The sequence below is a fragment of the Neodiprion pinetum genome, chromosome 5 (assembly GCF_021155775.2).
Source record: "Neodiprion pinetum isolate iyNeoPine1 chromosome 5, iyNeoPine1.2, whole genome shotgun sequence".
In the NCBI taxonomy this organism is placed as follows: Eukaryota; Metazoa; Arthropoda; class Insecta; order Hymenoptera; family Diprionidae; genus Neodiprion; species Neodiprion pinetum.
In genome coordinates this window covers 6704462-6718963 of record NC_060236.1, presented here as the reverse complement: position 1 = coordinate 6718963, position 14502 = coordinate 6704462, and the positions used below count along the sequence as shown (strand labels likewise).

Here is a 14502-nt window from a genome sequence, read left to right as displayed (position 1 = left end):
CGATTCTCTGTAATGTTGCATAAAAGTTGAAACAAGTCCAAAAATTCTTGTGTTATCCCTCCCTGTTTAATCAACGTGACTTTGACGGAGTTGCTATTGGTGGAATTCATTATTTCAGTGTTATATAATTTGTTGCATAAGTAAGATAAGTAGATTGTTTTCATCTTTTTACTGTAAACCTGAATCTACTTTTAACCCTAATTTCTACTTTCGAAAAGTTCCATAGATCATCCAGTGGTGAAGGGAAGAAAATCGGAGTAAGCCTAAATAGATAAAAAAGATATATACTCGAATTTTGTAAGAATACAAAATGTATTTGTCTTCGTAGCTAAATCTATCGGAATGCTACAGAAGACCAATAAATTTCGTATATTGATACTACATTGACAAAAAATACGATCTACTACAAGTTCCGATTGAGACACAAATAAACTAAGTAATATCATTTGTTCTTTGTATTTCCTTGCGTAATACCGACTTCGATGATTGATAATAACGCCTTACATATCGCGCTTAGCGTTACTGCCGTGTACAACGTATTACGCATTTTCAGGCGCTGTAATGTCGTGTGTATTCGTATGGATTCGTCGATGGCAGCGACGTGTGGCGTTCTTTAACCGAACTATCGCGCGTCAGAATTGTCAGAAAATCACACCTAGCTGCTGACGTTTCCGGGTGTTTCCAGGCCAGGAACTTGTGTCATCGTTAGAATTCGGTAACGGGGTTGTTGTAATTGTGAATAGTTGATACTCGGACAAAACAACAGCTGAAAGAAAAACCATCGATATGGAGCCTCAAGATATTTATTACAACAAGGCGGAATACGTCGAGACGGTTCGTATATTTGACAGCTGAAGCCTTGAGACATAACCTAACATAACCTAACTTATAACCTCAATCTGAAATTCCGAATGTTGGTGAATTCTCTAAACAGGCTTCGGGTAACAAAGTGAGCAGGCAAACAGTGCTCTGTGGATCACAGAACATAGTTCTTCATGGTAAAGTTATCGTTCAATCTGACGCTATTATCAGAGGTGACCTGGCAAATGTTAGAACCGGCCGTTACTGCATCATCAGCAAGAACGTCGTTATTCGTCCTCCGTTCAAAAAATTCAGCAAGGGGTAAGCGGTACCATTTTCAAAACTGATCTCTAATAATTGCGACACGTTTGTCGAGCAGCGATTCTTTACTATCAAATTTTAGACCTACAGGTTACTGTGTACATTTTAAATTAAGACATTTGTTCATGAACTGAAAATTGTTATTAGAATTTCCGCATTTTTATAGTATAATAGTTGCTTTAGAGAGAAGGTGGAATCAGTTGCGTTGTTACCACGTCTCGCAGCTAGATGCAGTTAAAATATGAGCTGTCGACCAAAAATATAAACTATATTGTCGATCATGGATCTTTTAAACGTTGTCATAGAATTTAATCAACTCTGTTTATTTTGGAAGTGATAAGTTGTGGTTATATTCATGAAGTTAAAGCTAACTGTAACAGTCAACACCCAAAATTCCTGTTTCCATTAAAATAAGTCAAGCAAACGACATTTTATCAAACCTTATGGAAAGCTAGTAATATTTTCAGAGTATCTTGCGTATTACCTTACTGAATTATCATATTCATAACAAGTTTACTGCACGTGACCGTCAACTTTGATCGCTAGCATCAACTTCATATTGTATTTCCAATTAGAATGACTTCCAAACGGTATATACTTTAGCAAATTTCTTATAATTTGCTAATATATTTTTAAGTAAATTGACATTGCTTAGTTTGAATCATTCGTTGACAATCTTTTCAAATTAACAGAAGTTTATAGAATATAAGCATCATTGTTGCAAAGACGGATATTCGATTTTATGTCATACCAACTTTGCATTAGTACTTCAACGCAATGCATTTCACTATTGATATCTGTAACCAGATGTGGAGAGCAAATTATTGGAAAATGGTAGGCTGTTGACCTCTGACAAAATCTAGTAAATTACTCATTTGAATAGTGACCGCTACTTCTGATGAACACCACTCCTCCTGCTTTGGTTTAATTTTCAATTCAATTGGTTTAATGTTTAATAATTCATCTAAAGCGATGCAATACTTTTGTATACAAACAGCTCATGGCTGCAAGTTCCCCAGTTTAATTTCTCTTCCTCATGATTGCGTACGAACAAAGTTTAATTTTTCGTACACGATATCCACAGCGTAGCCTTCTTTCCTCTTCAAATGGGAGATCACGTGTTCGTTGGTGAGCGAGCAGTTGTTAATGCAGCAGTCGTTGGTTCTTACGTTCACATAGGAAAGGATGCTCTGATTGTACGTATATTTTTATAATGCAACGAGAAGAGGAAAGGCGTGCTTAGACAATTACATTTATAATTCGCGATTTCAAATCACTCGATGTATTCATTTCGACGCGATCTACATTCATGTTTCTTTAAGCTAAAACCGTGAATAAATTCCAGGGAAGGAGATGCATTTTGAAAGACTGCTGCTTCATCGAGGATGGCGCTGTGGTGCCTCCGGAAACTGTCGTGCCTTCGTTCACACGATTTGCTGGCAATCCCGCTACCTGCGTAGAGGATTTGCCTGAGTGTACCTTAGATTTGATGCTCGATTACACTAAGAATTATTATCAGCATTTTCTACCAGCCAGAGTTTAAAATCAAATCTTACATCACTTGACAGCTGGTTTGAAACTTGATTGTATCGGTAATCTAACGAGTGTTTTGCTCTCGATCCATCGATCTCTGCGATCTGCTCGTTCACACTTACGTGAGTGGACACAGTTGTAACTCATTCCCGTACCCTTTGTGTAGCGAGACACTTGATATGCTTTTTGAATTGAGCTGGGGCAAAATCTTTTAATAAAATCGCATCAGCGCATCGCGCGAAGCTAATTTTACGTGTTCAGCACAATCCGACAAAGGTGACTAATCCAGTGACTAATTGAAATGAGCTAGGCAGAATTGTTTCCTTATGCATTACAATAACGTGTGTCAATGCGATATTAACTACTGTACGTGTATAGTTTCCACTAATTTATTATTTATAACGAAAGAATATATTATTCGAACGGTATTGTGATATGAAATACATGCGACTGCAGTTTCGTTCGTAATTGAAACCAAACAACAATGTTACTTCTGGTTTTTAAATGTGCACCCAAAACATATATTTTTGCTTACTACATAGACAAGAGAGAGCGTACTGCGTTCAATCGTTATCTTTCTTTATCAAGATTTTATTAAGCAGATACTTGAGCATACTTTGTGACCTTTCTCAATTATGTCAATTTATGTTCGAATAACTGGGCAATGACTAGCGACAACTGGAGTAAATTCTACAACTTATATTAGTCGTTTCATGGACCCGGTATTTCTAAGTCCATTAAAACGTGCTTACTAAAATCTACTTTCAGAAACGTGAAAAAACGATTCAAAAAAACGTACAATATACTTCTGACAACGTGTGCGAGGCTCAGTATACGGGTGCTAGTAGGCTTCTAGAAACGTTCCGTCAACGTCAATTTGTCCGCACATAGTTGCAATTCTTAATCTTGGGCAAATATGGTGACACGCTATCGCCCGCTAAGAACTTTTACCAGTAAAATTAAAAGTCTTGTGTATATTGGTACACTTGTGCAAGACAATTTGTGCACAAATCTTGTTTCATTTTTCTTCAATAATCCATCTCCCCGTAAATTTCAATGCCAGTTATATTACGTTAATAAATTCGATTTTGATTCGAGTTCATCGTTCAAATCTGGACCCATTTTAAGTAGCTTTCTCAAAATATCTCGACCGATGACATTTGAAGAAGACAGTTTTGCTGAAAATGTAGAATACTGTCACAAAAATGTAGGTTATTCCAATATGGAAAATAATCCAAAATCAAAAAGGCAAATACAATTCGTTCTTAGCTGCAGAATCTGCGTGTAATTTGCAATATTAATTAAGTATTCAGCCACTGATTGTATATGTACTTGTTCATCTTTTACTGTCGATCAATGTTCCCTTGGGTAAAAAATACGTCCAAAGTTCGCGTTTGATCACACCATTTGATCGAACCTGTACACAGTCGAAAAAGAAAACGAAGTTTGTAATAATTGATAGATACAGATGTATCAAGAAAGTTTTTTCTACGTTCATAGTACGACAATTTAATTTACGAGTGTGTAGATAGATAACCGCGCCAAGTACGTCTCGAGATTTTACAAAGTTAATCGTAGATAAGAGGAGTTCTGATGATGAGGCTGTCTAGTATGCGATAGTCTTACATGGCTACCTTTGGCGATACAAGTTTTAATTAATCGTTGTTGATATAAGACTCTGATATTATAAGTCTGTGTAATATTCGAGTTTCAAATAATTAGGAAAAAAGACAAATCTGAGACCTATTATGCGAATAACTTTGTACTACTTTACTACTTTACTACTTTGCGACCACTCAGAAGAATCTTCGAAGGAATGTCTGCTGCGTTTATTGGATGATTTCTTCCCCGCAGCATCGCGTTACACTTTTCGTCGATACCAGATGAACTCGAATAAGAGAACAATCGGCGACAATAATACGCCACCAACAATTATTGCGAAGGCTGCGTAAACGTCGATCAAGCCAACGCTCACGAAGCTGGTGTGACCGTTGCATGTCGGCTTTTTTGAGTATAATCGTGTTATGTAACGGGTCTGTAATCCGCTTTCGCGCAACTTCAGCGCCCTGCGAGTGAGAATGATTTTCTCATTAGTTATACCGTCAATTTGAAGAATAGTAATTTGCGATAGGCGGCATTAAAAAACGCCCAAGCAACGTATCTCATTGAAGCTGAGCGATGATAAGGCTGTCGAAAACTGTATTACATTCGCCTAATACGTACGTTTCAATTTCTACAACGTGATCTTACCCAACTTTTATTATCTCCAGATACGGTGAGCGCTTTTGGATAGCTAAAAGAGGATCGAGGATGTTCATATAGTCGATTTCTTGAATACCGCACTTCTCGTCCTCGTGGAATGTCTCCTGCACCAATTTGTAGGCCGAACCTAATTCAGCGTGAAACGCGAATTGCCCGTTCCTCAGCCTTCGCACTCCCTCTTCCATGCTCATCCACGCTGGCTTTTGACCTTTTGGTACAACTTTTTGCTCGTATATAGCCTTGCGAACTGGGTCTTGAAACGTCTGGACGAATAGAGAAATTCGTTATTGTGATATAAGGATTAGAGTGTACAACGCCGTGAAATGAAAAATCCTTGGGTCATTTAGTCGTTGCAGGAAAAGATTCTACGATATGATAACGTGAGTCTTTTCCGAAACCCGGATTAAATCGATAACCGGGTGTTGTGCACAATTTTAACAAAGCGTCGTAAAATTTATATGTTCATTTCTCGGATTTTTCGTTTCGTATCTTATACGTGTATCGATCGATTAACGTTGCCTATACGATCAATCATTTATCAAAACTCCCTCAAATCCACCTGGATTACCGAAACGTAGAATTATTTCGCTTATACATGTAACGAGATGTTGTTATAGGTACCACATTGTTTTCTAATTACTTTTATATTCGTATCGCGAAGAGTCTCATGTACTGCGTACAAAATTCTTACCGGTAAAAAGTAACGATTGTAGACGATATCGGCGACCCCGATCTTCAAAGAACTGCGTAAAAGCTTGTCCAAGGTATTGATAGAACCAGTTGAGGATTGGAGTAAAGCGACTATGTTTGCGGTGTAGGAAGTGTACAGGCTCAAAAGCGCGATGAACATCATCAGTACGATAATCCGTGTGGAAACCCGGCGCGGCTCGAACGTAGATCCTGAATCGTTATGTTGGCTACAAAATTAAGCTCGACGAAACGAGAAAAAAAAAATGAGAAAAATACTGACACATAGATTATACACCGAGGGAAATTTTTAGTTCCGGTTACCGTTCAGTCCTTAACGATTTTTAATTTTTACCACAATCGAAAAATATAGATCTAGGTAGAAAATGAAAATTAGTTTTCTAGCTGTTACCGGAAAGTCTGGTATCCGTTGCTATTCTTTCTCAATACGATCACTGTTACTAGATTTTCTTGCAACTGTTGCGAAAATTTAATGCTCGTGCAACAATAAATTGACGTTAAAGCCTTGTTTAACTAAAAAAGTCGAGTAAACCGTGTACCTTGCTGAGAAACTGCCCCGATCATAATGAGCATATTGTCACTGAACGAAATGCGAGCTGTATTTCCGGACAACAGGAGCTTTTCCCTTACTTCATTCGGGGTAGTGTGCCATTCCCATTTCCAGGCGACGTACAGGAGAACGGATACCAGTATGATGAACACCATGCTCGCTATCCATACGGTCGGTCGAAATGGTAAAACAAACACGTTGCTAACGTAAGACAAGGACGGACGTCGGAAGATGAACTTTGCCCTGTTCGTTAAAGGTGCCGTGTGATAATCGGTATAGTTGAAAGTACTCGAAAACTGACATGTCGACGGCTGAGCAGAACAACGGTCGCTGATGGGTGGGTACATGATTCTCGAAGAAAGAATAAAGGTCCTCGTCAACGTATAAACGGAGGCCTACACAGGACAAAGCCTTGAAGTAGTCGGTGGGTTGTTATAATAAATGAACCAAAGCTTTCAAATTTGGTTGTAACTGTAATAATTAATCTCAAAGATCTAACGAAATTTAAAATGACTGCCTGTGTGAAAGTTCAGAAGTAAATCAGTTCAAAGCATGTGTCTGTAAAAATCGGGAAATCTCAGGGCATTCGGGCATGTGTTTTGGAATTTTTGTATATTCTTCCTCACTAGTGTACGATTTTTTCAAATGTAGAAAGTTACTCTCCGTGAGACAAGTAAGGTGGTTAGTGTGAAAAAAGGTACAAGTGGCGAAGATATGATTTTTGCAGGAATTTTGAAAATCGATGAATTGATGTTGAGCGGTATTTAAAATTTATGAAAAATATAAACAGGTACTTAAAAACAGTTAATACTCTCAAGATTGACGTTTCTACCTTCATGTTGAGAAAGAATGGCTGATCCTCATCTTCCATTAGTTTCTTAAAATTGTAGTGTTTATTGATGTATTTGGTAATTGAGTTTACGCAAAATTGAACTGAATGGTTAATTTTTAACTAATTCGCATGAATCAAGCATGAACCCTAGAAAAATGTTTATTTTTGTCTGGAAAACCGGGAAATGTCAGGTAATTTGTTATGCTATTGACACTAGACACCCAGATAAACTTAATAAAAGTGATTAAAACCGAATGAAAAAAAATTTTTAAATAAAGTAACGAAAATAAAAAAAAATAATAATAACAAACACAAAGGAAGACGTTGTTCCGCTTATTGTCAACTGTCGACTTGTTAGTACAGTGGATATCCTTATCATCTCTTTCGTACTGTACAATGTATCAGAACTAAAAGTCACTATGTCTACCGAGGCGTACACTCTGATTATAAATTCATAATTCTTCCATATACTTGTCGGATAATCATCACCTTGTGGGCGTGTAGAGCGAAATGTACTGAATCACGTCAATTCTCTCTTTAGTGAAGAACAAAGCCGTGCCTCCCAAATCGATCTCCTTTCGATCCAGCATACCGATCATCCCGCTCCACGTATTGTTCGAGGCTCGGTAGCCCCAGCTTTCGACGGTCTCGAAGCTCACTCTGAATTTGCGACAGCAAAAAAAAAAAAAAAAAACAAAGAACAAAATGTGTCCTCAATCAATTAATTGACAGTAGTTAATGGCAGTTTGCAATCTTGCAGTCATTTTTGAATCTTGAGAAGACCCTCAAATAAATATCCTCAGGATATTTTTGAAATGAGACATTTCTCAGCTCTGTACGTGAATCAGAAGCTTTTATTCTCCAATCACACAGTATTAGAGCCTGGAAGACGAACTGACTTGTGAGAGTACAACGTACATGCATTATATAATACGAAATGTCATTCGGAACCAGACGGTGATGTTTTTTTTTTTTTTTTTTTTCTGCGCTTCGTACATCGTGTCAGCGTTACACCGACGGCGTTTCGTCGAGTAATGAAGATGGAACGCGGGTTGGATTACAGCTGCTCGTTGTTGGTTCCAACGTACGAGCTGTTTGATATTATAGTTGAATGAAAATGTTTCTTCATCGTGCGTATCGGTTGTGCAGTACATAACACTATGCAGAATATTTTATGTGTATCCCGAGAGGCGAGGCGTAATTTAAACCCTATAAGACTGAAATAATCACTTACGTTGCGTTCATTATTTCCACCAAGGAAAGTATCCACGGATAATTCACCTTGGCTATCGTGTCTATATGCCGGTCCTCGAAATCAGTCAAATGGTTGATCGAATCGGGATCTGTAATCTAATGATAAAGATCTTTGAAACGGTATGGAGAGTCATTCTCTTTCTCAGAATGAATGCGAGTATGTACTAGTAATAATGTAATATACATCCCTTAATACTAAATACTCGATAATGAAATGAAAAGCATTTTTACATATCCTCGAAACTTGAGAGATGCTTTTTGGAATCTAAAATATACAGTGTAAAGTAAAACATCAGGGTAATTAAGCAGATGATTCGTTAAGTGTTTTATGCCGCATAGCACACATTAAAATGATGGTCAAAAACCAACATGGCTGCGGTCCACTCTCGTTTGCGATCATATTTTCGTTACAATATCGTATCCGTCACTCACAGTTTACCGAAGGCTTCTTCACACCCCGAAAAATGATGGCAAGAACAGTTTAACACATGGTTTTACTCGCACCGGAAGCTTAAATTGCTGAGATTTTACTTACGACTAAACATGACTTGAGCGGTGTTCCTTGCAAGTTCTTTCTTCGAACGGAGGAAATACGCGTTGAGTTTAAGGTTATGCCTAATCCGTCTTTCCAGTATCCTCGATCCTCGATGACAAGATTGCGCACATTACTTGGTCTGTAGATCGAAATCAATTTGATGAAGTCCGACTTTACTCTCTGCCCGATAACCACGTCGCTGTCGGGAAATATCGACATGTTCGCAAATAGCTGAAAAATCTCTCGGTCCATAATTCGTGACGGTTTATCGGACACATTCCCGTCATTCCTTGAATCTTGGAGCAGAAGCCACTTTGTTGGTGCTATAAACATGCCAGCTGAGTTTGCCTGAAACAAGAGTGCTGTACAGCCATTTAAGGATGATAACACGACACACGGACAAATATTGTTATTTCAGTTACAGAAGTCGAACGTAGAACTTATCTATATAGTTAGAAAAACGCGAGTACGCATAATTTAAAATTAAGTACTATAGTAATTCTTTTACATTCATGACTAAAAGGTTTTCTCAAAAAATAACGAAGGAAAAGCTTCTAAACTAAATCCCGCTGTACGGTGAAATTTACGCATGATTATTCACACTATCACAGAAGTATTATATCGAATTTTGAACGAAAGAAAGTATAGTTCCGATAAATTTAAAAAATTATACATTTTTTTTTGATTTTATACCAACTTTAAGGGGCCTCAAATTTTTTTTGCACATTACACCTTTAAAGTTCACTCAAAACTGAAACTCCATTGTGCCCAACTATTTTTTCTAGGATCAACAGTTTCCAAGTCGTACTTATTTGTAACTCGCGAATAGAAATATACAAAAAATCTCTTATTAACTAACAAAAATATTTCACACAGTTTCAACCGGATTTGGAAGGGGTAGTGGTGTGGCCACGTTGATTACACGTAGAATCGATCCCTTATTATGATTTGCCAGAGATCATCCGCGGCTGACAAAAAATCGGGACTCGTTTGATACCGTCAAGTTTCGGAATCCAAGATTTAGATAAAACAGTACATTTAATTGACGGATGGATTATCAACTGACACGGAATAGGTCATTTGACGTCGCATACGTCGAGATAACAAAGCCGCGTTATTAGCGATTGAAATTGATGCCATGATAGCGACACGCGGCTCACACACCGCCTATGTACAAGTTAATAAATTACGTAATTTGAGGATCGGACCATCGGCTGCATTTTGATTTATATTTGACGTTTTAATCCAGTATACGCCGCGCGTTTGGACGAGATACGAATTGGCGTACGGAAATCAGTATTTTAATTGCTAACGATACTTCGATATATTCAAGATATCATCAAATTCTCGTTTTGAGAAATACTCGTTCCGTTGCTAGAATAAAACTACCGCCAATTTCATGACGTTAATTTCATTTCGTTGGCTTCAAGTGTCGTGTAATTTGTATCGCGAGTTCAATAATCGATGTGCAAAAATAATAAAGAAAAAAATTGTTGGCACTTGAGCCACCAATTGAAAAAGGTGTGAAAAATCTCTCACCTCTATCAAGATATCAAAAGCACCTGGACAATCGACGTCAATTATGTAATAGTTACGATGACGATCCAGATCTGGTCAAGATATGTCATTATCAAACTCTGCGCGTGGTGTTTTGGCAGCAATTAAAACGTTTCGTTCTGAGGCCTGGTGAACCAGTTGAACAAGCTCGTCTGAAACGTGTTGCCAACTTCTTGTAAATATGTTTATTTCTTATTTTCATTTTTTTTTTTTAATCTTTTAACCACGTTAATTACGCAACGAAGATGCGTGTATCAGAGCAATGTTATTCATACGTGTACCGACCTTTTTCCAAGCAGAGAAACGCAGTAACCGTTGACGGGTTTGTCCCGATTCCGTCCGCCTTTGTTGCGTCAATAGCAAAACGAGACATGACTGATACGTCGTCAGGATTAATTGCCCCATAGCATAGGCAGCCCCGAGTTATTACAATCAGAACGAAACAGCGAGACGTTGTTGTTTCCCACATTTCGGTTCTTTCGACCGTTGGGACAAAAGCTTCGGGCGATTATTCATCGCAGGTAATGTCCGAGGTCCTTTATAACCAGAACCTCGGCTCCCGATCGAATATTCATGAAAGAACGCGTGTCGTTGCACGAATCCACGAGGACGAGGCAAATCCATGGCATCCCGTAATCACTGCTTTGCCGAATCATGCGGAATCGAATTGAAAAACATTATGAGCGTAAGCATTACGTGCTCCCTCTCTCTCTCTACCGCATCATTAAGGTAAATCGCTTCGATCCTGGTCTAATTATATGCGATTACAACAATTCCTGCGCACGCGAATTATAGCTTGCTAGATTTTGGCCGAGTATCAAATGGCAAACATTAAGTTACGATGGTCAGAAACCGGCAACCCAAGTTCGTACGTATACGTTACCTTGTATTTTAATAATGAATCGTCTCGATTTTGATTATCCACTTGAGATAGCGTTTCCTTTTATCTAATTTCTCGTCAGCCTCGTGAAAATGCATATTTCTGTATTCGGTGCCGAGTGGAGGTCGGTCTCTATTGTAATTCTTTCTCAAGTACAGCTGAGTCTCGATAATCCAATTTTTATTTTTCATCAATAAGTACTTTCTGAAGTGCAATCAGATAACATTTCCGCGGTTTCTTTACCGGAAACGTTTCTCACTTCTGCTGCTATCGTTAATCTGTAACGAATTATGTGTCGATTATTCAAAACAGTATCAAATAAGTACGAATAAAAATGTTATACGTTTGCAATAAACTTGAAGAGCGCAGCTGATGCTCGTAGATAAATTATGTTTCGCATAATGAAATTCGTTGGAAAGAAGTCGACACGCGAATTCAAAATGTATCTATACTATAGTATCGTGCGTGGTTGATGAAATTTGCAATTAAAAGAAATCAGCTCCCGTGATATTTCTCTTCGAGTTCCTTATATTTCATATATTTCTAGACAAATCGTTATTCCGTAAAAAGCAAAACCCTTGTATGTCTACTTCCCGTGCTGTATTTCCTAAACTTGTCTATACTCCATGTTGTGCGATTCGAAATTGGGAATTGAGCAACGCAAAAGGAACCAGCTAATCGTAATCGACGCTTTGGCGCCGCCCATTTCTACTGCAGTTTTGATCCAACTTAATCTCAACGAAATCACCTGCTCGTGAGGGGATCGTGACCGCGTTTATGTTGGTATATTGTTACAAGATTCTGACTCACTGACCACGTTTTTCCCCGGCTTTAATTAATACGAGACGGCTGCATGTGTGTCAATATGTGTTAGATTGCGACAAGTATTCAAAGCGAAGGATAAAGACGCTATAAAGGTATTTTCAGTGAAATCATTCCACGGTTTATCGCATATACGACTTACCTACAGCTACGGCAAATGTCGCTCACGTTCATGGTACATAAATCAAGATAGTCGTTAACGTTCGCGTACATAAGTATACGTATACAAATAATACAATTTACATACGTGTATCACCTTCAGTGCAGATTTCCTACATCGTCTAGTCGAATACTGCACCTTTTCACAGATTCTTCGCCCCATAACTAATAGATTGTCACAATGCACCGTGATTTTTAACTCAAGAGAATGATGTAGTCGGTCTTTACCGACTGACTAAAATTCCACTTATTTTTACTATTATAAATATCAAATTACCGATGCGAAAATGTCACAGTAAGCGCAATTCTACGTACAATGCCGCTAACAAAACTATACCAAGACTTCTTCTTTGTGCGAGAATAACGCCAAGATAGTCTGTGAAAAGCTGAGTCTTGTAAAAGCGGTAAAAATTTCATTCGAGACGACTTAGTTCGGTGTTAAATCTGCACTATCATGATAAGCATTAAGTCTGATCTTGAATTGAGATAAAAATTTTATCCGAACACAAATTGACGTTACGATTACGTAAGATTTTTCACAAACTGGGGTTCAACTTCGCACGTAACTTCACGTAGTCTTTTGAACACGAAGGACAGTATTATTAGATAATAAATTTTCGTTAATATTTTCAAAACATAAAAGTTTTATCCTTAAACTTAAAACTGGTAAAAAAAAAAAAAAAAAAAAATGTCGGCACGAGCCTCCTTCGGCAAATTTACAAATAAAATGTAATAAGTTAACCCACCGCTTTAATATATACCCACAGTTAGGTATACCTAGGTATATGAATTCTATTATTATATATCTGCAAAGACTCCAAAGTCGTCAGACTCTCGTTATAAATTATTGTTAGCCGTTAATATCCCGTATATGTATAGGTATAATTATCGTGACGACGATAAGACGAGGGGCCCGTCTCGAAACAGACCTGCAATCTAACGAAAGCACACGTGACAGTCACTGTGCCAACACGAGATCCAAGTGTGTATATAACGTGCCGAGAATGATCCGAGCTCTGAAATTTCTCGGCTTATCGATTATAAACAACTATTCAAGGTGGACGTAGTAATGATACTCCGGTCGAATTATTTCCATCGATCAACACCGTTTAATCGCGATTTATAACCGTGGGCAATTATTAAACGAAATCGCAAATTTGACGTAGAATAACATGCAGCCAAGGATTTCGAAAAGTCTTTTATATCGTCTCGCGTTACGTGATCACGTTAATTAATTTTTCGTACAATATAGCGGACAAAAGTACGCTGCCATTGTCTTGTGTTTTTTCAAGTATAGCGGTAATAAATGAATTAAAAAGAAAAGAATCTTAATAAATGAAGGGAAAATTTCTCTGTTGTCAATGTTTTTCAGCTGAAGCGTGACGCGTCTTATCTGTGTAATTCATATACAGCGAATCAAACGATTATCCGATCATTTGTAACTTTTGTTATATCGACAAATATCGTCGCCGATCGTTTCCACATTTTTCAACCACACAGCCGCGACTTTCTTATTGACATTGAATATTGTTTTCACACCGTTCGTGCAAATTTCTTTACGTGCAAATATCGAGGAGTGACATCGTTAATCAGCGAATTGTTGGGTCGCTACGTTAACGCGTCAACGTCGAAACTTGTCAGAGTCAATCACGTGCGAGTAGCTTCGACGCATTTCAACTTCCATGCACATACGGTTATAGTACAAGCATTCACAGACTTCTACGAGTATTTGTCCGATTTAGTTTTATTTGTTTAGAAAATACGCTAAATTCCTCTTCTCTTGAAAGTTTATCGGCGTAGATAATGGTAATAATAATATCGAAGCGTGCGTTGCTTGTGCGTGTTATTCTACCCGAAAATTTAAATCAAACCACAAAATCTCTGCGGCATATTCCTGCATATTTAACGAAGCCGCTTGCTAAACAATTCGTGTGGAATAAGAATAGGTGATTCGAAAATATCAGCCAGCTAAGAATGTGTGATTTTATAGCAGTAACCGGAAATTACGTAATGTACCCCGAGAAAGAGTGATTCAATTTTGCTTCGCAATATCGAAGTAGAAATCTTGAACCCACTTCCACGCTAAAAGTATACCTGTAACAACGCAAAAAAGTATTCGTTGTTACAAACATACTCCCTTGTTATCTCGCGAAACGATTTATGCATTGGTACTAGTTTAATTGAATTACTACACGAGGCGTTTTTCCTCTTATTCATCACGAATTCACTGATTCGTGGAAATGCACGCTTGTAGATCGACAATGTTATGCAGATTGCAGGATTAGATT

At 37.9% G+C, this 14502-nt stretch overlaps 2 protein-coding genes across 13 annotated transcripts in view; one reads left to right on the top strand and one right to left on the bottom strand.

The window, feature by feature from the left end:
- Nucleotides 1–628: 628 nt before the first annotated feature.
- On the top strand, nt 629–3584 carry LOC124220731 (Dynactin 5, p25 subunit). Its single transcript, XM_046630067.2, has 4 exons — nt 629–834; nt 935–1122; nt 2207–2318; nt 2468–3584. The coding sequence occupies exons 1-4, from the start codon at nt 787–789 to the stop codon at nt 2663–2665; spliced, it is 546 nt and encodes a 181-aa protein (XP_046486023.1). The 5' UTR covers nt 629–786; the 3' UTR covers nt 2666–3584.
- A 329-nt stretch (nt 3585–3913) lies between these two features.
- LOC124220715 (ionotropic receptor 75a-like) overlaps nt 3914–14502 on the bottom strand; it is a 40061-nt gene continuing 29472 nt past the window's right edge. For 4 of the 12 annotated variants that reach the window (XM_046630027.2, XM_046630024.2, XM_069135923.1 and 1 more), the window contains 8 exons: nt 11237–11511; nt 8797–9144; nt 8242–8357; nt 7497–7667; nt 6165–6418; nt 5609–5817; nt 4906–5180; nt 3914–4721 (listed from right to left, as the gene is read on the bottom strand). In XM_046630027.2, the coding sequence (XP_046485983.1) occupies nt 4517–4721; nt 4906–5180; nt 5609–5817; nt 6165–6418; nt 7497–7667; nt 8242–8357; nt 8797–9129 (1563 nt within the window). In that variant the 5' untranslated portion in view covers nt 9130–9144; nt 11237–11511 and the 3' untranslated portion in view covers nt 3914–4516. Of the gene's footprint in view, nt 4722–4905; nt 5181–5608; nt 5818–6164; nt 6419–7496; nt 7668–8241; nt 8358–8796; nt 9145–10335; nt 10506–10638; nt 10993–11236; nt 12232–12302; nt 12890–14502 lie in introns of those variants that run through there. The other 8 variants (XM_069135922.1, XM_046630033.2, XM_046630030.2 and 5 more) reach the window with 5 other exon arrangements.

Bases quoted from the DNA above. Each gene is read 5' to 3' on its own strand.
- LOC124220731 (XM_046630067.2), top strand. From the start codon at position 787: ATGGAGCCTCAAGATATTTATTACAACAAGGCGGAATACGTCGAGACG. The intron at 1,123-2,206 runs GTAAGCGGTACC...CGATATCCACAG, and splicing joins TTCAAAAAATTCAGCAAGGG to CGTAGCCTTCTTTCCTCTTC. The intron at 2,319-2,467 runs GTACGTATATTT...AATAAATTCCAG, and splicing joins TAGGAAAGGATGCTCTGATT to GGAAGGAGATGCATTTTGAA.